At 39.9% G+C, this 26,887-nt stretch overlaps 1 protein-coding gene across 1 annotated transcript in view; it reads left to right on the top strand.

Moving 5' to 3' along the window:
• The window catches only part of Dync2h1 (dynein cytoplasmic 2 heavy chain 1), a 298,798-nt gene that overhangs the window by 243,291 nt on the left and 28,620 nt on the right, over nt 1-26,887 (top strand). The window contains exons 82-83 of the mRNA XM_023709480.1: nt 13,849-14,058; nt 23,622-23,711. Of these exons, the coding sequence (XP_023565248.1) occupies nt 13,849-14,058; nt 23,622-23,711 (300 nt within the window). The remainder of the gene's footprint in view (nt 1-13,848; nt 14,059-23,621; nt 23,712-26,887) is intronic.

Genomic DNA, 26,887 nt, shown 5'->3' with positions numbered 1-26,887 from the left:
TTGATTACTGTGGGTGTGGATGCTGCCCCTGCCCTGGGGCATGTAATTTGCTTTACAATGTAAGGTGGGAAGAGAAGCTAGCTGCTTGAGCTGCTGCTCCCCTCCCTTGTGCTCTTGCTCTTTTCTGCCGCCATGAAAGGTTGCCCTCTGCCATGTGCTGCTTTGCCTTGGAGCCAGCTGAGTATGGACTGAAACCTCCAGTAACTGTGAGCTAAATAAACCTTTCCTTCCTTCATTTTGAGTGTCGGGTATTTGTCCCAGCAACGAGAGAAGAGTAACTGAGACAGTGAACATTTGATCTTGGAATTGACATGTCAGAGCAAATGTGAAAATGTTCTGACCAGGGCTCCCCTCAACCCATCTGTGATTCTAAAGATCTTAGAAAAGGATTTCCAAGAGTAGTTAAAGCACAGTAGGCTGCTTTTGTATCCATAAGGAATTGAATAGTTATTCATGATGTCTAAGGTCACCCAGGGTTCCTTGAAAGAGCTGGAAAATCTGTGGACAAGGACATCGCAGATGTTCTACAGCTCTTCAGTCTCCTTCATCATAAATGAGAGTCTTGGCTGGCCTACTGCCTCTCTGGGAGTTGGAACAGTCAGTCTTCAGGGCCAGGATTACATACATCAGCCACTTTGACACAGCAGGGCCTGGCTGGTGACATGGTGCAGTCGTGTGCCCATTGCCTAGTTGCTTGGCACTTAAAGCAGGAGCTTATTGCCTTAGGTTTTCCCTTGGATGATTTGGGTGTGCTTGACAAATTTCCGCCAGTTTGAACTATCAGTGTTGCATGAACAGTAAGCCCCTTAGGTGGCATGTACCATTGAGTGGTACAAGCTGCCTGACAATGGCACATATGAATTATGGTCCCATTGTGAACATGTTAAAGCACAGAGATCCAGGCCTCAACCCCTATAGACATGGTCCGGAGCAGTGCAGCCCAGGTGGCAGATGGTCACCCCACTGCTGACTCCGATGTGTCCCGAACCCACAGGGTAGACTGTTCTGGAGAAAATAAGAAGTCTTCCTGTGTCCACCAATTTTTTCTCACCTCCCCCAAGCTTCTTATCTCCTAGCTGGGTTTGACAAGGAATATGCTTCTGGATTCTGGGGTTCTGTAGACCCTTACCACGTCCTTGGTGTCCCAGAAAAAGAATTGGGTAAGACACGAGAAAAAGATAGTAAAGTGTTACATTTACTAAGGTAAGAAAAGAAGTATGCTCTATGGAGTGAGGGTGGGCCAGTTACAGGTAGGAGAAGTGCTGTACCATCAGCAGAGCGAGAGCAGCCACAAAGAGCTCCCAGCAGCCACGAGCTTAACAGCAGAGGTCTTCTGTGGCCTTCATTCTTCAGGCTGATGTCAGACCTTCGACTGTCCTACCCACAATCTGCTTGATTCTCTCCAGCAGAACTGAAGATAGCACTTTCAGATTGGCCTAGGCCCGGCTTGGGAATCCTGTTCTGTTCCTGAGTCCTGAATCTCTGTGACTGACAGACAGGTCGCCACCCCTTGCTCAGCTGGTTGGCCATGCCTCAAGCCCCTGCCATAGTACAGGGGATCGTACCGAAATCATGGTCTTTCTCTGACTTCCACAACAGAAAGAAAGGGTTTGCAAGACATGTCAGTAAGCATGAGGTTCATGAGGCAGAATTTAAAAGTACACAGTTAGAGAAAAATAGAGTAGGTCCTCAAGAGAGAGAGGCTTATTTGGTCTCAAGCTGGGTAAGTGTGAGCGACTCCCCTAGGAATGGAATGAATTTCCCCCTACCGTCTGCATTATAGAACTTTTTCATACAATTATGTTAACGTAGGTCAGAATCATTCATTATAAAGCCATATTAGACAGCTAATAAGTTTGTGAAATAAAACAGAAATAAGGTATTTTTACCGTTAACTCAGAGCTTACAAAACTCCACTGGCTGGTTTAAAATTCTAGCTCTGCCACCTCCAAATATGATTCTGTAAATTTTATTTAATTTTTCTTTTCCTACTTATATACTCTGAGAAATGGCAAAAAGAATTACTATTATGATTATCTAGATTAGTTAACACCTGTAAAACACATAAACTGTACATAAGTTAAATGCCTATAAATATTAGCTATTAATACATATTTTAAAAGTAATTTTAGGTTAGAATTTCCCTAGAATCTCTCTCTGATCAGGAAATTTGGTATCATTTTGATAACTAAATCTATAAGAGTAGCATAATTTTGCTAGAATTCATCATAAAGATATAATTAACAAAGAGGCTTATTCTAATTAGGTGAAAATATAAATCTATGGAGAAATGAGCTTAGATTAATATAGTGTTGGTCATTCAAAATTGTAATTCAATTGCATGTTAAGGAACTTTTCAATGACTGCCAATGAAATCTCTTTAATGACATTTCTAAGATTGATAATAATCATCCCAGTACTTTTAGTGAATGATTAGTATGAGTTCTAGATAAACTCTATTAACTTTAAGTGTTTTTCTAGTGTGTTTCAAATGTCTGATATTTCATTGTATCTTCCTTTGTGTCTGAGTGTGGGTATGTATGAACTATCAGATTTGACTTCTTGAGCATGTGATTTATGATGGCACTGGCAGTTATTGTTAGAATACCTGTTAGTCTCATCATTTTTCCACTAACTCAGTACACTCTGAAAGAACATTTCACAGAAGTTCTTAATATGTCATTTTGAGAAGATTTTAAAATCAGTTTCATAAGCCAAAAAGAGCTAGGACAGAGGGCAGTTAGTACAATAAATAAAATAGCAAATCAGCTTATTATCCTTTTTTAGAAAACAGTTAATGGTAACCAAATGTCATTTCACTAATTATTTTGTTCATTATTGTAACTAAATTTAATTAAAAATATCATTTCTGACAATATTTTGGCAAACTAGGCTATCAATAGAGGCTATCAATAGTTTACTTTCTCATATTTTTAAAATTTTATTTCCATAAATATTGTACATATTAATGGGGGGAATGCAATGTTTTAATACATGTATGGGTTGTGTAATGTTTAAGTCAGAGTGAACATTTAAACTGGCCAAAGAGCTCAGCAGATTAAAATGCTTGCAAACAGGCACAGGGACTGCGGGTTTGATCCCAAGGCCTGCCGTGCTAGCCCTCCCCCTGGGGTGCGCTGAGAAAACAATTACCATACTGTCTCACAAGTAAAACTTTTTTGTTTTTTTAAATGGGTAATAAATGAAAAAAAGACACAAGAAAAAGAAAAAAAATGTCACAGGACTGTCCTGCTACAATGCTGTATATGGTTAGATTTCTAAATTTCTGCATAAAAATATGTAATTGTTTATTCATATTCTTTAAGTATTTTTCACTTTTTAAATTTTTATCTCCATATTCTTTAGGGACCTATTGACATGCAGGGACATATCAATACTTGATGGAAAATACCTGCTCCATGTTATGCCTAAGATGTTTGATATTCAGACAGATAGTGAAGTTAAACCAACTGCATAAGTTGTAGGGAAATAATAAGCTTCTCTTTTGGAGGGTTAACAACCTAAGTTTGCAGACCAAAAATTAGAGAAAAAGAAGGGCTGCAAGGACAGCCAACATTTTGAACATAGCCTTTCAAGGTCAGTGAAGACTCAGGACATAAGGAGAACCTATACTGGAATATCAGGTAACTCATTTGTGTCCCAAATTTTCTGATCAAGATTATGGGGCCACAGAACAAGGTGATTGATGATGTAGAGTGTGCCTAAGGAGAGTCACCTGTAGAGAAAACATTCTCTCAGGCTTTCACAGAGAGCAAATTGGTCAAGCAATGGCTGTGACTCATCCACATGGCTGACACTGACAAAGGATCTGCAAACTGTGGTACAGGGTTACAGGATAAATCCTGAGGGTACTTGACTGACCTTATCATATACAAAAGTTACATTTCTTGTTATACAAGTCTTGCTTTACCTTGATCTTAACTATCCAGCAGAAAAGTATAAAAACGAGATATATAAAGTAAAGCCATATCAATATGCTCAGCTGTGAAAGGCTCAAGTCAACAACTTCTGTGGATAACCCACTACTATTGTGGACTGCTGGACTATGTTGGATTGTTTTTGTTGAATTCACACACCTATAGTATTTGGATGCCAGTGGAATACTCATTTCTAACAGGACTAAACAAAAAAAGGCGATACAAAGGAAGGACCATTTTGTATCTGTATATGCAGAATAGGATAGATATATAGCTACTTTCGCTTAATTCAATGAGAAGAAAGATTTGTACTAATAGTGTTTGGACAGGATATTCTATCTGCACCTTGTGCTATGAATAACCTCTAAGAAGATAACAATATACAATGTATTAATTATTGAAACTGTCCTATTAATCAGTTTTGAAACTGTCTCACTGATACTTTTTCTCAATAAAATAAAATTTTAAAAAAGAGAGAGAGACTGAGTGTGGTGGTGAGTGCCTGTAATCCCAGCTCTTGGGAGACTATAAACAGGTGAATCACTATGAGTCTGATCTAGTAGTGAGGCCCTGAACCCCCTGTAGACCCTTCCTACAAAAAATAGAAAAAAAAAATATTGACTTCTACACACACTGTTCTGTTTAATTGGTCTTTGTATCTGGTTTGAAACTAATACTGAGTTGATTGCCTACTACAGCTTTTTTGGTATATTTTGAAGTCACATAAATATAATGCATCCTGCTTTCTTCTTTTTGCCCAAGACAGTTTTGGTTATTTCAGGATTTTGTTTTTTTTTTTTTTTTATTTTTGTGTGGTACCAGGACTTGAACTCAGGATCTTGCACTTGTCAGGCAAGTGCTTATTCTACTGAGCTATCTCCCCAGCCCCTTTATTTTTTTAATGATTCTATATAGGACTTTGAAAAAATTAGGACTTTGAAAAAATTCTATCAAGAATGCCAGTGGGCCGGGGAGATAGCTCAATAGAATAAGCTCTTATCTTGCCTGGCAAGTGCAAGGGCCTGAGTTCAATCCCCAGTTCTGAAAAAAAAAAAAAAAAACAAAAAACCAAAAACAGTACTATTTTGACGTGGATTGTTCTTATCCATAAATAGAGGGCATCTTTCTAAGTTTTTTTTGGTGTGTCTTGTTTCTTTCAGCAGTGTTTTAATTTCCACTAGAAAAATCTCACCTGTCTGGTTATACTTACAGCTATACTTACACATCCTGCACACAAACACATTTTCATAGCTATTGTAAAGGACATGGCTTTCTTGGATTTATGTTTCATATAATTCATTGTTGGCATATATTCACTGATTTTTATATGTTAATTTTATATCTTGCAACTTTGATAAATTTATTACTTCAAACTTTTTGGTAGAGTATTTGGGGTGTTCTGAAAACATTGACAGCTTGCCTTCATCTTTCCAGTTTGAATGCCCTTTGTTTCCTCATGCCTGATTGCTCTGGGTAGGATCTCCAAAACTATGTTGAATAACATGGATGAAAATTGGCATCCATATCTTGTTCTAGATCTTACAGAGAGAGCTTTCTTTTTTTTCCCTTTCAGTATAATGTCGGATATTGTTTTATTATGTTAAGGTATATTCCTTCTATACTGAATTTGTTCTGCACTTTTATAATGAAGGAATGTTTAAATTTATTGGACACTTTATAGCTGTTAAGATGAGCACATCATTTTTTCCATTATTTTTTCTTTGATGTGTATTGATTTGCTTATATTGAATCCTCCTAGTTCTTGGCACATAATCTTTTTTATGTGCTGTTGGATTTAGCTTGCCAGTATTACTGCCCAAGAGATGATATAGCTGTTTATCAAGGTTATTGGCCTGTTGGTTTTCTTTTCTCTCATCTTGTTTTCATTTTTGGTTCCTATCTGGTTTTGTTATTGGACTATTGATGGCCTCTTAGTGTGTGTTTTGGAATTTTTTCCTTGCCCATTTTAGTTACTTAAGGAGAATTGAAATTAGTTCTTATGTAAATGTTTGCTAGACTGCACTAGTGAAGCCTTCTGGTCCTGGATTTCCACTTTGAAGGAAGACTTTACTTCTGATTCCATCTTTTACTTGTTATTGATCTATTACTTCATACTTTAGTCTTGGTAAGATGTCTAGGCGTTTGTCATTGTTCATAATATCTCAAGTGATCCCTTGTATTTCTTTGGTGTCAGCTGTAGTGCTTTTCCTTCATCTATAATTTTATTGTATTTGAATCCTCTGTCACTCTAGCCAAGGGTAATCAAATTTTGTTGTTACTTTGTTGATTTTCTGTATGGGTGATCTGTCTCTTGCAGAAAGTGTAAAGTTGTAAAATTCTTCACTGTGACTCATAACTCAGTAGTGTCCCAAATTTTCTGATCAAGGAGATTATGGGGGCCAAGGAGCAAAGTGATTGATGATGTAGAGTGTGCCTAAGGAGAGTCATGTGGAGAGAAAACATTCTCTCAGGCTTTCACAGAGAGCACATTGGCCAAGCAATGGCTGTGACTCATCCACATGGCTGACACTGACAAAGGATCTATAATCTGAGGTACAGGCTCTCAGGATAAGTCCTGAGGGGATTTCACTGACTTTATCAGACCCAAAAGCTACAACCCTTGTTGCATAGGTCCTGCTTTACCTTGGTCTTAACCATCCAGCAGAAAAGTATAAAAACGAAGTATAAGAAGTAAACCCATGCTGTCATGTTGAGCTATCAGGGACTCAGGTCAACAGTTTCTGACATTGCCAGTGAAGCAGAAGACCCAATACTATTATGGACTACTGGACTCTTTTAGAATATTTTGTTGAGTTAACACACCTATAACATTCAAATAACGGAACTTAACAAAAAAAGGGGATACAGATGAATGTCCATTTTGTATCTGTGTATTCAAAGTGGTTAGGATAGATATATAGTTACATTCTCTAATGAATAGAGGGATTTGTTCTAATAGTGTTTGTAAATAGGATATCATGTCCACATCTTGTACAACAATTAACCACTAGGAAAAATGTATGCAATGCGTTAATTATTGAAACTGTCCTACTGATTTGGTTTGAAACTATCTCATTGCTATTTGTTTCTCAATAAAATTATGGAAAAAAGTTTTAAAAAAATTAAATTCTTTACTGTGACTGTATTGGAGCCCAATATTTGCTTTCTATATTTGGGTGCTAGAATATAGTATTATTTGGAATATTATTTCCTTTTGTTGAGTTGGCCCACTCGTTACCTTACGACCTTTACCTCTTGCTGCTTTTGATTCAGAGCATGTCTTACTGATAAAACTGTGGCTATTCCTATTTTGTGGCTGTTCCTGTTTTCTTTTGGATACTATTTCCTCTTCAGTACTGTAAAAATCTCATGCCACTTTCTACTGGCCTGTAGGTTTATCCTGAGAGATCTCCTTTAGGTGAATTAAAATATCCTTCTATGTTACTACTTGTTCAAGTTTAAGAAATTAACTATGTTGTTATTTAATACTGATTGAATTCATCTCAAACTTTAAAACAGATTTTACTCTTGTGTAAGGGTCAGAAACACACATAAATCATACCAAAAAGCATTCCATTGTTGTGAAAAAAGGTGTATCATTTAATTGTTAGAACATGGAAAAAAAACTATTGAACAAAGTTGTGGTATATTTCCTGTAAACAGATTCGAGTCTCAGGTTCCTTTCTTCCTTCTCACTTCACTATTCCTTGAGCACTTGCTCAGAGGTTCTTGCAGGGGAGCGCAGCTGCTCTTCTACTGCACTGAGAAAACAGCCCTCTGCTGTTGGAGGGGGTCGTCCTCATCTACCTATCTTGTGAGCTTCTGGAGGGGCACACACAGCAGGAGGGAGGACGGGGACATCCTCCTAGCCAGTGGATCAGCAGTTGGCCCTGGCCATCAGGGGGTAAGGTGTTGTCACTGGAGCACCCTCACACCCACTTCACAGTGTTTTTGAAGCTGGCAGAACGTAGCTTGCCTTAGAGATGTGTGTTGGCACTGTGTTGTGTGAGGGTCAGCCATTCTTCCGAAGTATCATGGAGGGTGCTGGGCCTCTTCCTGTGAGACTATGTGGTGCCCCGTTGCTCTCTCAGCCGCGCCTTTACTTTTTTGCCCCCATCCCAGTACTGGGGATTGAACCCAGGAACCTCATACCAAACTATAGCCCCAGCCATTTTTTAAGACAGGGTCTAACTGATTCACTAAATTGCTCAGGTTGGGCTCAAATTTATAGCCTCCCAGAGTTCTGGGATAGAGTGCATCTTTTTTTTCCTCCTTCTCCTCCTCCTCTTCCTCCTTTTCCTCCTCTTCTTCTTTCTTCTTCATCTTCTCTTTTTATTCTTCTTTTTGAAATAGCTTTAAGTAGCATAATCAGTCCTCTAGCTAAATTGAGGACAGGCTATTAAGATGTGTTCTTAGAAATAAAATGAGGTTTTGTTTTGTTTTGTTCTGTTTTGTACCAGGGATCAAACTTGGGACCTTGCACTTCCAGGCAGGTGTTTGCGCCACTGAGCTATCTCCCCAGCCTTTAGGGGTTTTATTAATATGCCATATTGTCTATCAGTAACCTTGTCTTTGGATGGAAAAAACTTTTATATACTGTGCCGAAGTTATCATGAATATATTGTTAAAAAAGAATAAAAGAATTTGTGGTAATTTTTTTTTTTTTTTTTAGAGCCGGGGAGAGGGGCTGGTGAGATGGCTCAGAGGTCTAAAGCACCTACTTAGAACAAGCTTAGCAAAGCACAGGGACCGCGGTTCAATCCCCCAGCACCACATGCCAGCCTGCCCCGCCCCCTGGTGGGCTGAGCTGGCCACACACACACACACACACACACACACACACACAAATAAATAAATTTATAAAAAAAAAGAATAAAAGACAAAACTACAAGTTCTCTTGACAATTACACTGATACCTTATTTCACAAACATTTTGTTTGCAACTAATCTTGTTTGTACATAGAAACATTTGGCAAAATTTTGTTTTTGTTTATAAACTCTATTGGGAGATGAACAGGACCGTGGCCATCTTCCCCCCACATGCACACACAAGCCTAATTATCCTTTCCAAAATTGTAGAACAAAGTAAGTTCTTGATCTGAGGTATCACTGTCTGTGTACTAGTACTGTGTCTCTTCCTAGAGCACCTACTTCAGGGTCGATGGCATTATAAGTAAAAGCTATGAAATTCTCCAGGTATAAAAAGGAGCAAATAACTTATAATTTAAAATCTCCTTGTATTAGTACTCCTTCGCTTCCTCTCAAACTTTCCTTTAGTAAGATGTGGTAGCTCATACCATTAACTTCAGTACAAAAGATCTTTCAAAATATTCTCCTCTGTCTTTCAGCTCTGACTTTACTTGCTGTACTGGCTATTTTATCTTCTATTTTAGGTTTTCATCACTTACGATTTTATTAGTTTATTGGGTGATTATCACACTTGTCCTCCATTGAGCTTTGTTTTCTCAAATATTATATATTTGATAGCAGCTATACTGAATGAAATGAACATTGAAATATGACTTTTGATTTCCTGAGATCCACTCAATAATTAGGTATGAGAGGGGATAGTTATTACCAGCTATCACAGGTTCAGCTATCTAAGCACTGTCTGATCACTGAAAGCTGGCTGTATGTTCAATAAAATGAAACAGAAAGATGGCAAGCTAGCCTGCGCAGTGGACTGCTACAAATCTGTACTGAAGCTTTGAATTCATAAATCTTGCATTATTGCCTTTTTATTCCATTCTCTCCTCTCTCCATAATCTTGTTAGAGGTGCACCTGGGATGTACATAATGCGTGTGTATCACGTTTTGACCCTTGTGATTGTGCTTGCTGGGGCGGGCATTGTCAGACATGCCTTAGTCAGTTATAGCTCTGGCTTGCAGTGATCAGAAACGCAGCTCAAGGTGGCTGCTCGAGTTTTGCATCTGCAGTGTCCTTGAAACCGTCAGGCTGCTAGAGGTGGGGCTGTTAGGGTAGTTGGATCATGGGAACTTTGCACTGATTTGTGGATTCATCCCCTGTGAAGTAGAGGCTGAGTGTGTTGTTTGCAGTTGGATGGCTGAGGAACATCTGGAGGAGCTGTCGCCCTTCCTGCCCGCCCTCCCTTCTACTTCCTGCCATGATACGAGTAGCTTTTCCTCTGCTGGGCCCTTCCACTGTGCCATTCTTGCCTTGGAGCCAGTCGGTTGAAGAGCTCTGAAAACATAAGCCCAAATAAGTCTCTTCGTCTTTAAGTTATAGGTGTCTTGGTATCAAATAAAGTGACTTAGAGATTGGCCAAGGCAAAAAAAAGTATATATATATATATATGTCTTACATTACTAAAAGGTATTAAACTGGTTTCTATCTCAGCTGATTACAAGGAATTTGGAAGATGTCCCAAAGACATTTTTATTTAAACATGTATAATTATATATAACGTATTCTGGTTTATTAAACTGTATACCCATATGGCCAAGTTTCTGTATATTCTTTATGCCTATTTCATGTTCCAACATCAGAACTGAGACCTTCTGGCTTGTCAAGGCTGCCATAATTGCCACCTCTACCTTTACAGACAACTTTCTGAAAGTCTTGTCCAACCTCAGTTTGAATATCCTTTGTTGACAAAAACATTTTTACAGAAAGAACTATTCTGTATAAGCTCTACTTATCAATACACAACAGCATTACTTGCATGGGCCATTAATTTTACTCAAGTGTAAAATCATAACCCACTTAAAGTATTTCAGTTAAGCCCTCCTGGATACACCTAAGCTGTGCCGAATTAGACTGAAGAACCCTTATGTATAAATAACTGTAATCTGTGTTCCTTTGGTTGACCAGAAAGTTAGGGCTGTGCCCCATTAATAATTTCATCAAAAATCATACTGCTGTATGCATGTTGTAATCATTTGTTAATTGTGTCAGTACTTGACTGATAACTATGACATTGAGTTTATTTTTGTTGAAAATTATATAATGCAGTTGTTTAACATGTTGGTGCTATATAAATCTGTTCCTCATCCTGTGAAAATATATAAGATAGCTATATTTTATATATTATATTTATATTCTTAGAATTAGTTATTTTATATTTTTAGTGAAAATTTTAGGGAGGCCTATGGGAAATGGGCTATTATAGTATATATTATACCTCCTTAGATTTTTCTCCCTATTATTTTATTACTGTTTATAGACAAGTTTGCCTTTCTGCTCTTCATTTCTTCTCAGTATGTTTACTCTTTCTTTAACCAATTTTTGAGTCCCTACTATACTATTTTTTCCTCTGTTCATGTTGCTAAACTCCAACCACTAATACAAATACAATATGAAGCAAAAGTGAGCAACGCATTTTTTTTATTTTTTATTTTTTATTTATTTTTTTATTTTTCAACAAATAATACACTGCATATGTTCTTCTTAATGGTTAATTGCTGTACAAGATGTGGACTTGTGATCTTATTTACAAACACCATTAGAACAAATCATTCTATTCATTAACAGAATGTAACTATATATCTATCCCAACCACTTTGAATACACAGATACAAAATGGACACTCATCTGTATCCCCTTTTTTTGTTAAGTTCCGTTATTTGAATATTATAGGTGTGTAAACTCAGCAAAATATTCTAAAAGAGTCCAGTAGCCCATAATAGCATTGGGTCTTCTGTTTAACTGGCAATGTCAGAAATTATTGACCTGAGTCCCCCACAGCTCAACTTAACAGCATGGCTTTATTTCTTATAATTTCGTCTTCATACTTTTCTGCTGGATGGTTAAGGCCAAGGTAAAGCAGGACCTGTGACAAGAGTTGTAGCTTTTTGGTCTGAGAAGGTCAGTGAAATGCCCTCAGGATTTATCCTGAGATACTGTACCTCAGATTGTAGAACCTTTATCAGTGCAGCCATGTGGATGAGTCACGGCCAATGCTTGGCCAATGTGCTCTCTGTGAAAGCCTGAGAGAGTATCTTCTCCCCATGTGACTCTCCTTAGGCCCACTCTATGTCATCGGAGCAACGCATTTTTAAAAGTAGAAACAGCAACTGAAATTTTAGTAATACATTTTATTTTATTCAAAACATTAGCATTTCAACATTTGATTGGTGTAAAAATTATTTCATTTTTGAAATTCCTTGTGTGTTTTCCATCTACAGCACATCTCTGGGTCCATAAGACTTGAATTCTAGTTAAGACTGTGTGATTACTTTAATCAGACTTTTTTTTTTTTTTTTTTTAATTTAGGACAGGGTGTACAGGGTCGCACTGCATAGGTTGGACTTCTAGTGATCCTCCTGTTTACAGCCTCCCAAGTGCTGGGATTACAGGTGCGCACCACCGTGCCCAGTCTCCTTCATCATCTCAGTATGCCCCGGGGGCGGGGCTGGCACCGCACTCCTGGGGTGGAACTCCCCCGCCCGGTGTCTGGCTAAGCAGGTGCTTTAATCTGCTGAGCTATCTGGCTGACCTAATCAGACTTCTTACAGTTCCGGTGTATTAAGCTTTTTGTTTCCTTTTGATGTCATTTAAGCGAACTATCTCTTGAATGAACTTTGGGTGTTCTAGTTCACAAAGTGGCCAGGAAACAGGGTCTATTTGTCATGCCAACGTAATTGAAAATACAGAAACCCATGAAAAACTTTTAGTTATTTGCTGACTTTACTTGACCTAATACTGATAAATATTTGGCCACCAGGAAGCTTGTTTTAATAAATAGTACCGAAGGTTTACAGCCCAACTTGTATTTGACTCTGTTGCTCATTGACTTAAGGTGTTGTGTGAAATATTGTTGATTACATGCTCTGGCCCAAATAGGTCATTCTAATGATAATGTTAGATTTTTTTTCTCCTATAGATTTCAGTCTTGAGTTTGCAGCCAGATATTTAAGGGTGTATGTTTCAGTAGTGTTAATATTGTGATTTCAGTAACAGAAAAAAAAATGCCCACATTTAATCTCACACCCTAAATTTGTTTTTAAAAATAACTTAAATAATTTATATGTCAGTAAAATTCTTTAATGGCAATAACTGTGCTAAATCATATTATTAAATTATTATGCTAACTGATGCCACAGAGACAGTGCTGTAGACCATGTGAATATGGTGACCAGCGAAGGGCACACAGAGAAAGTTGGGGCACTGGCAATAAGAGAACGAGACTTCCCCAAGTGCTGGGATTATAGGCACATACCGCCACGCCCAGTCTCAGTCTCTGTCTCAGCATGCCCTGGGGGCTGGGCCGGGTGGGCAGGCCAGGAGATCAAACCCCTGGCCCCTGTGTCTGCCTGAACAGGTGCTGTAATCTGCTGAGCTATTTGGCTAGCCCAAGACTTCCCAAATTTATCTCTTGGCATTTTTTGACACTTTTAGAATATATTGAAATTTTGTTTTCTATTTGGAAAATAATCAACTAATCATTTAACATTTTTAAAATGGGATTCTTGAGGTTTTTTAACTTTAAAAATTTGAGAAACTTTAGAATTTCCATATACCATGTATTTACCTCTGATACAGATATAAAATGCACTGTCCTTCGTACAAGATGCTAAGGGTAGATTTCAGATGAGATGCCTACTTGCAGTATTAGCCGTAATTGCTTCTTTTCTCTTCTCTTTCTTAGCACTGGCCTTTCTGACTATCTTCTGTGTAGTGTCTGAGAGGCAGTGCTGTCTTGCCCTCTGCATTGGCTACCGGGTTGAGGAGTGCTTTTCAGTGTGGCCCTGCCTTTACCGTTCTCAGGTCCCACCTGTGTACCATGTTAAGTGCTGGGGATTTGCAGAATTCTCTTCCTGTTTTTGCAGGTCTGATATATTTGGCTTTTCATAAAGCTTTTAATACAGAATATTGTCATAACTTCTGAAGCATTTCAGCGTGACAGTGATTCGTATCACTTTTTAGTAAATACAACTTCACTTTTTCTAGAATTCAAATCTGATCCATCAGAAAGTACTTCCTCCAAGTGACCGACAAGGATCTCCAGTGTTGTCGTTCGTCATGCTAGAACAGTTCAGTGCCATTCGTTTAGTGCAGAGTGTCCACCAGTCTCTCGCTGCACTCAGCAAAGTCATCAGGGGAGCCACCTTGCTGAGCTCAGAGGTGCACAAGCTGGCGAGCGCCTTGCTAAACCAGAAGGTAAGCCGATGCCTACTGCGTGTGCATTCTCGTTGTTTAAGCAGCGGTTTCTGTGTGTATGTTTTCCAGGGATCTTACAGCTAATAGTAATGGAAACTAAACTCAAAGTAGTGGTGCACACCTGTAATCCCAGCACTTGGGAGGCTGAGGCAGGAGGATTGCTGCAAGTTCGAGACCATCCTGGGCTACAAAGTGAGTTCAAGGCCAGCCTGAACTGCATAGTGAGACTGTCCCAGACCCAGAAAAGGACTGGGGAGATAGCCCAGGGGTCTGTGTGCCTGCCTGGCAAGCACAAGGACCTGGGTTTGATCCCTGGTACTGCATGCTGTGGCAGCCTGCCCTGGGTGCACCAAGCCAGCCACCAAAACCAGGTGTGGTGTCGCATGCCTGTAATCCCAGCACTGAGGGAGCTGAAACAGGAAGATCACTACAAGTCTGAGCTACATAGCAAGACCCTGTACCAAATACATAAATAAAGATTTTTTAACAATTTTTAAAAGTCACTGCAGCCATCTAAGAATGAATTGGCTCAGGAAGCTGAAGAGTGTAGTGACGGCTACCATGAAATCAGCTTGCTACAGCCGCTTACAGTTGCCCTGAGAAGCTCAGTTTAGATTATCCAGCTATTTCTCCATGGCATAAGTAATTCAATCCATGTTTCTTCATTTGGGACAAATCCTCTGTCCATGGTGACACTCTGCAGGCCGGTCTTCCATCTGCTGAGCTCCAAGTCTAACAGAATTTCTATTTCCTGAGCAGTTCAGTAAAAGTCACAGGATTTGTTTTGATCCAGACCAACTGGATTGTGTGTTGTTTCTGTTCCTATGCTGATTCTGCGAGCAACGTGTACAAAACGTACTGAGGAGGACTTCAGCCAAGTAACTGCTCCAGGAGCAGGGAGCAGATTGGACTTGAACGCACATAGTAAGATTAAGGGAAGCATGATTGTCTAGTAGAAAATCAGGACATGTTTTGTAGAGGAAGAAAGCAACACTTCCTTGCTAAATAATTTCAAATGATAATGAGACATGCATAGTTCAGATCAACTAGGTAGAAATAAATAGGAGATGTCCTGCATAGATTGATGTTCAGTTGTTTGGAAAAGATAAATGTCACATAACTTGACATTTGAAAGTGATATTTTTGAGACTATATAAGAATTAAAACTTGCATTTTTGCTATTTATACCTCTATTAAGAAGATATCCAGGGCCAGCCAAAGTGCTCAGCAGATGAAAGTGCCTGCAAGCAGGCACAGGGCTGGGGTGTGCTGAGAGAGCAGTTGAGACTGGGCATGGTGGCACGCGCCTATAATCCCAGCTCTTGGGAGGCTGTAAACAGGCAGATCAGGGGCCGGGGAGGTGGTGTAGTAGAAAAAAACGCTTGCCCGGCAAGCACAACGGACTGAGTTCAATCCCCGGTTCCACCAAAATAAAAATAAAACAAAACAAAAAACCTAAACAGGCGGATCACTCTGAGTCCAATCTAGTAGTGAGACCCTGAACACTCTGTAGACCCTTCCCTCAAATACAAAAAAAAAAAAAAAAAAAAAAAAGATATCCAGGGCTTTTCTACATGTACAGAAAAAAACTTCTCTAGTATCCCAGTCTTCCTTTTTATCTTTATTGTATAAAAGAATGTTTTGCGTTGTATTTACCGAGTTAAATTTTTCCTTTGAATATGGACTAGTATATCTTTTAATCAACTGTCATTATCGGAATATTGTAAGTTCTATATTTTAATTATAAAGTATAACTGATTTGCTTTGTATTTGAACCACAAATATTTTCAGTCATAAAGTCATTGGTACAGTGAAAGAATCAGTGTGAAATAATTGGACTTACCTTCTGAGCACCTTGTATTAACTATGTAAGTGCCGGAACAGCACTAGGTGATACTGCTGCTGTTGGACTATTTTACTGTGAAGAACTTTAGGGAGAGTAGTTTTAACCATTTAACAGCTTCCCTGTGCATCACTCGGTGTCTCAGTTACTTTTCTGTCATTGTTGGAACAAAATACCCGACACCCGAATTAAGGAAGGAAGGTTTATTTAACTCAGTTTGAGGTTTCAGTCCCCCAGACTGGCGCCAAGGCAGGGTGCAGAGCGCAGCAGTTCGTGGCAACAGAAAGCAGCAAAACAGCAAGAGCGAAAAACGGAGAAGCAGCAGCAGCAGCGGTGGGGCTCTGCTTCCCTTCCGTTGCGTTCAGGCTGTCCGCCCAGCAAGGGCGCAGCACTCGACGCCTGTAATTCCAGCATTGTACACGAATTGATCACAAACGCTGCAGGCTGCCCCATGATCGCATGAGGCTCTGGGGGGACAACTAGACACAAACCATAACACTTGGGCAGAGCATTTGTTTACATACTCACCACCCCAAGTGGCACTTGGGTAGGTGTCATTTCAACCAGACCAGTCTTGTATTGATTAAATTTGATAAAATTGCCATTTTTATATTTCCTTTTATTTTGTAAAAATTAATGAAAAGGTTCAATTTTGGTCATTTTATATTTTTATCATTGGGCTGGTAAGTGGTCAATAACCGGTCATACCTCAAACATTGTGAAGATTTGAGTTTTGGCAGATCTTTTTGTCATAAGAAATGTAAATGGAGAAAAAAAAAAAGAAAAAAGAAATGTAAATGGTTTAAATTTATCAAAAGAGACATTTCCTTGAATGTGTTTCGTTGAAGACTTACTATGTAGTGTATCGGGAAAAAGCGCCTTGTAGGTTTATTGCTGTTGTATTAAAATGAGGAATGATGAGACTTAGAGTATTAAGTCCAGTGACACCAGGACCCTGGAAAGTACCACAGAGTTAAAATGGGGTGAGATTTTGAGAACTGAAGCCAGAGAAAGAAGTGTGGGGTTAAATGCTACAGCAGTAAGGTGTTTTTGATATTTTTATGTAGGCTTAACATAGTACATAGCAAAATGGCTGAGAGTGTCTGCTCAAGGAATTTCAGCCTGTTTGAATTCTACTTCATCACTTAGCATCCATGTAACTGTAGCAGGCTATTTGAGCACTTCTGATTTCCTCCTTTGTAAAATATGGGTATTATTGTTGATAACATTTTGATAATTGCAGTAAAGTGGTTGGCACAGAGTAAGTGCCCTATATGTAATTTTGGTTTATTTTAGGGTACTTTCATTATGAACACAACAGTTTTAGGAGCATTTATGTGGCAACATTGTACAGAATGAATTGGTAGCAGTAGAGCTTCCGTGAGTAGCTGAGCATTCCCACCAATGGGGAGGGTTCCTTTTCTCTAGCAGCCTGACCATCGTCTGTCATTATTTGATTTGTGGATGGCAGCCATTCTTTCTGGAGTAAGATGGAAACTCAGTGTTATTTTTGTTTGTTTTTTGTTTTGTATTTTAGAGAAGGGTCTACAGGGTGTTCAGGGTCTCACTACTAGATTGGACTCGTAGTGATCCACCAGTTTACATCCTCCCAAGAGCGGGGATTACAGGCACGCGCCACCACACCCAGTCTCAGTTGCCGTCTCAGCATGCCCTGGGAGTGGGGCCAGTATGGCAGTCCTGGGGATCCAACACCTGGCCTCTGCACCTGCTTGCAAGTGCTTTAATCCACTGAGTTATTTGGCCGGCCCTCTCAGTGTTCTTTTAATTGGCATTTCTCTAATGACCAGACGTGTTCAATTTTTTTCATGTATGTATTGGCCATTTGTACTAGTCTTCCAAGAAGTGCCTATTATTTCAGTTGCTCATTTTTTGATTGGTTCTGTTATTGAGATGGTAGCTTTCTACAGTTCATTGTATGTTCTAGATATTAGTCCTCCATCTGAGGAATAGTTAGCAATTTTTTCCCATTCTATAGGTTATCTCTTCTGTTGTTTCCTTTGCTTTGTAGAAGCTTTTTAATTTTATAAAATCCCATTTGTTAATTTGTAATGTTTCTGTGCAATTGGATTTTTCTCCCAAAATCCTTGCCTGTGCCTATGTTTTCAAGAGTTTTGCCTTTAGTTTATATTAAGAGGTTGTTGAGACTTGCTTTGTGGCCACACATCACATATGGGTATCGTAGTGAGTGTCCCAGGTGCTAATGAGGAGAAGGTGCGTCTTACAGTTCTGTTGAAGTCCTCAACTGTTACAATATTGGAATGTCTCTCTTCCTTTAGACTAGGTATTGTTTTAGGTAACTCCTCCAGCATTGCGTGTATATATATTTAAAAATATCTTTTCTACTTGTTGAGTTGGATTCTTTGTCACTATATAATGATCTTCGGTCTTTTCATAGTTTTTGACTTAGGCTATTTTGTCTGACGGCAATATAGCTACTGACTTTCAGTTTCTGCTTCTATTTGCATGCGCACCACCTCCATCTGTTTACTGTGCCCACTTGTGTCTTGTTGTAACCAATAAGTATGTTTCCTATAGACAACCAGTCATTGGAGCTTATTTTTTTAACATGCCCCAGATAGGACCATGATTTGGTGTCTTGCTGCTGGGTGGCTTGAGCCATTACCAGTACATGCATGACTGTCCCATTGGGCAGCTTTTTATTAATGTTATTAGTGAAGAAGACCAGTAAAAGTTATTAGGTCTATTTGTACCACCAGGGGTACAGGTCACCCAATGGGATGGTCGTAGATGTACCACCAGCTGTCCAAGCCAGTGAGAACATGTTAACCCTGAATCCAGACTGCTCTGTCTTTGAATGGAGTGGCCTGTGTATATTTAAGATCATTATTAATAGTTATAAACATGCTCCTATTTTTGTAGATACGTTATATATACTTTTTTCCCCTCTTGTTGTGCTTTGTGATTTGGTGTTTTTTCTATTTGGTAAGAGTGAAGGCTGGGATAGAGCGCACCTTGAATGGCACTGGGATCTGCACGGGGAGGGGGAGCTTGTGGCTGTGTCGGGGTCGCAGAGGCGTGGCTGTGAGGGCTGAGGGCCTGCCCCTCCATTCCGGCTCCGCCCCTGCGCTGCCCCTCCACCCCCTCAGCTTGCTCTTCTGCCCTGGTGTTGCTGCTTGGAGCCCGCTGATGTACATGTGACTTGGACTCAGCTGTTCTTCCTCTGAGCTCTGGCCACTGGGTATCTTGTTGAGCACAACAAAAGCTAGTGCAGTAACAGGAGCCCTGCTTCTGCTTTGTGTGCGTCGTGCACTTGTGTGTGTGGTGCTGTGTGTACAAGTTAGCAGTTGTAATTTGTGTTCATTTTAAGAAATTTTAAATTTCCCTTTTTTCTTTTACCTATTGGTCATTCAGGAGACGGATGTCTCATGTCCATCCAAGTATTTCTATAGTAACGCTAGTTCCTTTGGTTGATTTCTAGTCAATGTTGATTTTTTATAATTGATGATACATACGTTATTTGGACTTTTAAAAAAAAAAACTTGTTTAACCTGATAGTTATTATTCTCTTGCTTCTAGGATAAGCCTTCTTTTAGCTATTTTCTCCAAGGCTGGTCTGATAGTAATGAATTCTCAGTTTTTTTAACTTGGCAGGCCTTTTTTGCTCCCTTACATGGTTGGCAGTTTCGTGTATTTGTTCCAACGCTATGAATATATCCTCTCATTTTACTCAGACCTGTATGTTGGCGTTGCAGCAGAGCAATCTCCAGAGCTCTGTTCTTCTTGCAAAACTAAACTATGCCCGCGACACCACTCCTTCTGTATTCGTCTTCGCAGCCCTTGACAGCAGCCATCCTACCTGGTCCCTGTGCGTTGCACTCTTCAGTACATCATTTAAGTGGAATTACACACCACTTTCATAACTGGTTTATTTCATTGTGCATAATCTTCACCAGGTTCATGTCTACAGTAGTATCCATCACAGTTTCTTTCCTTTTTAAAGAAAAATACAGTGGTACCTTCATTCATGGATTTAATTCTTTCCGTCGTTCTTCCCATGGGATTTGTTCCATGAATTCTGGAACCAATTCACGTAGGTTACTTCTATCTTTTGACCTTTTTATACCGCAGTAATGCCCTAAAATAATACATGCTTTATTTAATTGAAGAACTAAAGTACCTCTGAAAAAAAAGAAATAATGCAAGACATGTAAGAAAAGAATCCTTTAATTTTTTGATCTGAAAATCTGTATTTTTTTCAGCTACCCCTCCCCCAACACACCATGTGGTCCCGGGGATTGCACCCCGGGTCCGCTCCCTGAGCTACATCTGCCCTTTGTATTGCTTTACTTTGACATTGGCCCCTCTTCAGTTGCCTAGGTGGGACTAACTGGCAGTATTCCTGCCTCAGTCTCCTGAAGTACAGGAGTTCTGAGATAATCGGCCCAGGCCCCACCCCTAGCTTACGTCATTTTATAAGTCCTTTCTCTGTACTGATCTTTTTTAAAAATAAAGGCTGTATGAATCTTATGACTCAGAGCTAAGCAAAAGTTTAACTTGCATGCATGATAACATTTCTACAGTCTAAGATTCACCTTGAATCTAACTCTTACTGAACATGAGTGACCTTCTAAGCTGTACTTCCTTAAATACACATGGTATGAATGGCAAAGGCTTCATTGTCACACTCTGAAGCTTGTCTTTATCTTTTGAAATATTTTGTCTGTAAAATAGGTTTTAGTAGGTCATGTAGGATTATAAAAGATGGCTGCTGTGTTAGTTATGATGTGTATGCTGTGCTTATTAGTGATTTCATGTGGAATTGACATGACAGTGAACTTAATTTTTCTCTTATTTCTCTTTAAATTGTAATGGAGTCCTTTTTTTCATAGTGTACAAATTCAGTAATGTTGAGGTCTTGTCCTAGCCCTAGTCTCCTACACAAGTGGATGGTGAATGGTTTATTTTTATTTTTTAATATACTTAGTACAGGGTCTCACTACACAGATCTGACTCTTAGTGATCCGCCTGTTTACAGCCTCTGAAGAGCTGGGATTACAGGTGTGCACCACCAAGCCCAGTCTCAATTGCCATCTCAGCGTTCTCCAGAGACAGGGCCAGCACGGCAGGCGAGACCATATTCTTAAGAGAAATAAATTGGACACACATTTAAGTATACCACCTCATTTCTCTGTTGTGAGAAACCAAAAGTGTAAATGAGAACAAAAATGCCTAACAGATATTGGGGAGTGGGAAGGAAATGTTCTAATGGGGAGCAGAACGGCGGGGGGAAGGAAGGGACAAAAAGGAAAAAAAAAAACGTAAATAGAGGGGAAGAGGGACTGCAGGGAGTGGAGGGAAATGGAGGGCAGAAAAGTCAAGATACATCCTTGCAGATCCAGTTCCCTGTGGTGAATGTTATCATTGTCTATATCTAAAATGTAACCCCCCCCCCCCAAGAGGATACTTTGGCTGTACCAAAGAAGTTAAATCTTAGTATAAATACTCTACAACTGCTTGGAGTGGTTCTGAATACATCAACCCAATTGTCTTTGGTTTTTTTTTTTTTTTTTTCTTTTTAACCTGAATTTGGACTCCAAGGCTCACCCCAAGAAGCTGCCTCCTTGAGGGAGGCTTTCCTGGCTTTTGCCCTTTTACCCATTTGGGGTTTTGCATACTATACTTCCATGTTCATTTGCAGTGCTTGTCCCTGTTGTGGAACTTTATTATCCATAACTCTCATGTGTTGTCTTTCTGCCTAGCATAAGTTTTTGTAGCTAAGGACTGCATTCTGACTTGGTATTGCCAATGATTGACCAGTAGCAGCTATTTGGTAGATGCTTGCTTGATGCAGTGGTTAAGGCAGACTGTCAGCTTGATGGGCTTGGGAGCCTCCCAGGGAGTCTGTGGGCACCATGGAGGGGTGACCTACTGCAGAGTAAGCCACTTCACTCCCCAGTATCATCTGCCGTGATGCTCCTGCCTTGGGCCCAGCCTGTTGCACACTGCACCCCTCAAACCGTAAGCCATGTTAAACCTCTCATCACCAGAATGGTAGCACATACCTGTAATCCCAGCATTCTGGGAAGTTGAAGCAGGAGAATCACAAGTTTAAATTTAGTCAGGAGAATTTGACAAGACCCTGTTTAAAAATCAAAACAACAAACAATAAAACACCAGGCTGGGAGTTAGTGTGAAGGCCCTGTCTTCCATCCCAGCACTGCAACAGAGCAGCAAAGAGAAAGCCTCACCACTGAACTACAAGTGCTGGGTATTGTGTCCCGGCAGTGGGGAAAGCTAGTACACTGAATGATAAAGTAACTAACCCTAATGAGAGAATAGAGAATGCAGTGGACATCTGCTGTCTTCTGTGACATCTCTGAAGAGTGGATGGTGAACAGAGAGTGTGTACTGTAAGGTGGAAGCTGGGTTCAAGTTCTCTATTATTTGCTTTTTAAAAACCTCTAAAATTAGCTTAAATTTGCTAAGGGCTTTAATTTCTCTCATTATAATTTTAATTTCAAAACAAACCCACCTTTGGAGTCTGGATTGGCCTTGGTAGTGAGAGCTTATCTCCTGCACACAGCTGCCCCGAGAGGCCCGAGTGTCAGCAGGGGCTGAGAGCTGGGAGCTGGGAGCTCTGTCATTAGCCAGGTGGCCTCTCCAGAGACCGGGGGCACCATGAAAGTGGATGGGGTGTCTCCAAGAAGGCGGTACATGCAGCCCATCTCTGCAGACTGAGCTGGAAAGGGCATGGCCTCATGTGCCTTAAATTCTGCCACCTGGGATAGTCACTAGGCCAGTATTTAGGGGTGAGGACAGAAGGCGTCTCAATAAAAGCGTCAAGGGGTTCAGGGTGTTTCTTAATACCATCACAGTTTTTGGTGTAAAGCACAGTTTCGTCATTTATCTACCACATTGTAGAGATTGATTTTGCTCCTCTGAAGTAATTAGATTAACCGTTTTCTGAGCCACTATTGTACTGTTAGAATTGTTTAGCTAATTTCCCCTTTCTGTATAACATTGATTTATTGTAGAATAAGTTATTTCCCAACAATATAACTAGGTAGTATTTAGGGTATGAAATTAGTATCTTATTGCTTCAAAAAAATAAGACATTAAAGAATTCGTATTTATACAATACTGGAAAATCAAGAGAACTCTCACAAAAAAGGTCCTACCATAATAAATATGAATTACAGAATGCCTGTGAAGTCCAGGAGCCTGCGCTATTGGAGATCACCCACAGCTGGGTCGGTGTCACGTTGGTTGGGCAACGCAGATACTGTTCAATCGTTGCGCTTTTTATTTTGCCTTTGTACCATGTATCTCAATATATTTTAGGATAAATTCTGTATTATACTACTTTATTTATAATTAAAAGAAATTCTGTGAGACCAGTAATTATTTTATCTTTGACACTTTTAAACCTGTGAAATTTGATTTCATCACGCACTAAACATTGTTTTGAGAAAATATGGTTGACTACTTTCTATGTATAGTGAATTCATTAGTTTTTTATTTTAAGAATTTTTACTGTAGAAAAATTCTTTCCAGGAAAAGTATTAATTCATTGTTTCTATCATTCAATTGTAATGAAATTAAAGAAACACTATATATATGTTCTTGAAATCATGATATTGATATTGTGAATTATGCCAACCTTTTTCCTATTATACTCCTGTAAAAAGCCTTTATATGATATTATATAAACTTAACTTTGGCCCTTTTAAAATTTCAGTGTCCTCTCACGTGGCAGAACAAATGGGAGGGCCCAGAAGACCCCTTACAGTACCTCCGTGGCCTGGTGGCTCGTGCCCTGGCTATTCAGGTAAGACGGCCGTGCCTCGTGATTACCGTGTAGCACTGACTGACTGCTGCGCTCTGGGCATGCGTATTAGAAGCCCAGCACTATACGAGCGCACAGCAGAAACCCCACAGACTACAGCTACTTAGGGTTCACTTCCTGTCTCCAGCCCCCAGTCAGCTCTCTTGCACTGGACTGCATTAAATCCGCATTAGGCCTACGGTGGGCACCGTGGGTCACACTGCCAACGAGCTACGTCCACCAGCAGATGCTGATGCTCTGCGGGCCTGTTGCAGCCCTCCCGCTTCCCAGCACGGGAGCAGAGTGCCATGGCACAGGTGTCAGCTGCTGCCTCCTCCTTATCCTTGGATGCTGCTTCCTTGCTTTAGTTGTAAATTAACACTTGGGCTCAGAGGTGGTTTCCAGAGGTCGCTTCCAGAGGTGGTTCATGTCTGCCAAAGTTCTTGTTGCCGTAACAACATTTGGCTTCTTTCGCTTTCTAAATAGCATTTTATGTCTGTTGCCCACTTCAAGAAGATTGATTCCGCACTAGTTCTTCCCTCTTCCGCCCGACTAAGCTGACTGTTCACAGGAATCAGCCTGGAATTGCTAGATCTAGCGATGTGGGATCACTCCTACTTGCATCTCAATAGCCCCCTTCACATCTATAGGTATAGAATGCACTCATTACCTAAATTTCAGCTTCACATAACCTTATTTCAGTCAAGTATTTAAAACACATATTAAACCTTTTAAAAGATCTAAGCAAAGGTAGAAAAAATATATATTTATAAGACCTGGGCCCAACTCATGTTAGATATTTATGTAAATTACATGGAATTTAGTAATAGTCATAACCTATGAGGTAGACATTATTGTTGATTCTTTAAAGATGGTAAAAATAAACCCCAAAATTAAGGAATAGTTTAAATAATAAAATAGAGAAGGCACATTGGAGTGCCCCCTTTTTTTAATGTATTTAGTACAGGGTCTACAGAGCCTCACTCCACAGATCAGACTTGTAGTGATTCTCCTGTTTTCAGCCTTTCAGGTGCTGGAGTTACATGTATCTGCCACAGGCCCAGGCTCAGTCGCGATCTCAGCATGCCCCAGGGGCAGGGCCAGCACAGCGGGCCGGGGATCAAACCCCAGTCCCTGTGCTCTACCGGAGCAGCACTGTAGTTTGATGAGCTATCTGCCTGGCCCTTGAAGTGCCCTTGGTATAATAACATGTCTGATGTTTCAATCATATGGTGCCTGTCAGCAGCATTTAAAAAAAACAATAGCATTTCCCTCCTGCACTCCCCTCCCCCTCCCCCAGCCCTCCCTCCTGCCCACTGTGGAACTCTTTTATACATTCACAGGTTCTCGGTCCACCTACACTTTGCTTTCTTATGTGTATGCTTTGCTCTGTTTTTTTCTCCCCGATCTCTAATACTAGATTCCTTGAGAGTAATGTTTCATCCTTTCTCTTTTACTTTGGGAGGTTTTATACGTCTTTGTATTCCTGGAAAAGAAAATTCTTCATTTTGCTAACTCTCCTCATCTTTACAGTTTTTATACAGGCATTACTAAGTGCTCATTAACAATATGAGCACTAATTAAAAGACTTTTAAAAACACATTTTTGAAATCTGTGTGTGGTTGTAAAATATTGGGCATCCTTGTCTTTACATTATACTCAGCTAGCCAGGCGTGATGGCTCATGCCTGTAGTCCTCGGGAGGCTGAGGCAGGAGGATCATAGCAAGTTCAAGACCAGCCTGGGTTACAGGGTGAGCCCAAGGCCAGCCTGATCTGTATAGCAAGACCCTGTCTCAGAAAGACACACACACACAAAATCATACTTAGCTAGAAGGAAAACTTTGTGTCTTATCTATATATCTATACGTGTGTGTGTGTGTGTGTGTGTGTGTGTGTGTATACATATTCTATATTTATTTACCTTCTCTATGTACCAGTCCTCATTCCAAGTGCTAGAAATACCTGGTAGAATTGCAATATGAAATTCCTGCTAACAAGAATTACCCTATTTGAGTGAAGGATATAGATAGTATATTATAACTACAATTACAAAATAAATTTTGGGCAAAATCCTGAAATCCAAGATTAATATACAGCCGAGACTTTAGATTATCATCATCCTAGCATGATGATCATCATAATTTTATGATCATCCATAAAATTTTAGGCATATAACTTATTACTATGGCTGTGGTTATTACAAAATTTTAATAGTCAAATTTAATAGAGGGCCACTAGTTTCTCAGCACTTTCAGCAGATGAATCCTTCCTAGGGTCAGCAGTCCTGTGCATCTGCAGAGTTAAGCAGTAATTGGTGGTCGGCAGCTTTATAGAAGCGGCCTTACAAGACACCGTTTGTACTGCTTTCCAAAGGTAAAGCTTGCTTGTAGAAATCTGACAGCATAGCAACATAACACAACTGGCTTTCAAGAGAACGAAGTCTTTACTGAATTTCTGTCTGTATTGTAGCCTATCTCATACACATGCCAATTTTCACGGCTTCTTATGGTAGCATGATGAGAGGTTCTTACAGCAAAAGTACTTCAAGACAAATTTAGTTTCTTGAAGAAGCAAGTAGAAACTAAGTTTGCCAGGTGAGTAGCCAGGAATTGTTAGTAATATTTTCTCTCTGGTGTACTTTCATTCGCAAAACAGTGTTTCCAGTATTCTGTTATTTCATGGAACCCTTTTTTCTTTGCCATTTACTGGCTTTTATTAAATATGCCTGTACATTGTTCAATAGTACATAGCAGAGCAGCTGCAGGCCGTGTTGTGTTCTATAGTTTTGCTCCTCGTAAGGAACCGCCGAGGTCCTCAAGTGCCTGCCGCCAAGCAGGCCCGCGCACTGTGGAGGGTGCGCAGAGCCTGCCTGCGCTCCTGCGCTCCACCTCGTTTGTGTTTATCCTGAGAACTGCAGAGTGCCGGCTCGTTCTGTCCTGTGACACTCCTCACAGTGACTTCAGTTTGTCGTCTGTTTACAGCTGGAAAGCTCTTTGCCCGCAAAGAAGCCTCTTTTGGCTTCACTGTTAATTTATATATTATCACACAAAGGGCATTTAGCCGTGCATGTGTATCTGTCTATTGTACACAGTATTGAAGTAGGCCATTGAGTAGTCCATTTAAAAATAACAAAACTATGAATCTTTTCGTACAATACACATAATTTAGGAAAATATTT

The sequence above is a fragment of the Octodon degus genome, unplaced genomic scaffold (assembly GCF_000260255.1).
Source record: "Octodon degus isolate 3935 unplaced genomic scaffold, OctDeg1.0 scaffold00012, whole genome shotgun sequence".
Lineage (NCBI taxonomy): Eukaryota > Metazoa > Chordata > Mammalia > Rodentia > Octodontidae > Octodon > Octodon degus.
Note: the sequence above shows the minus strand (reverse complement) of the source record. Positions and strands in the feature narration are given on the sequence as shown.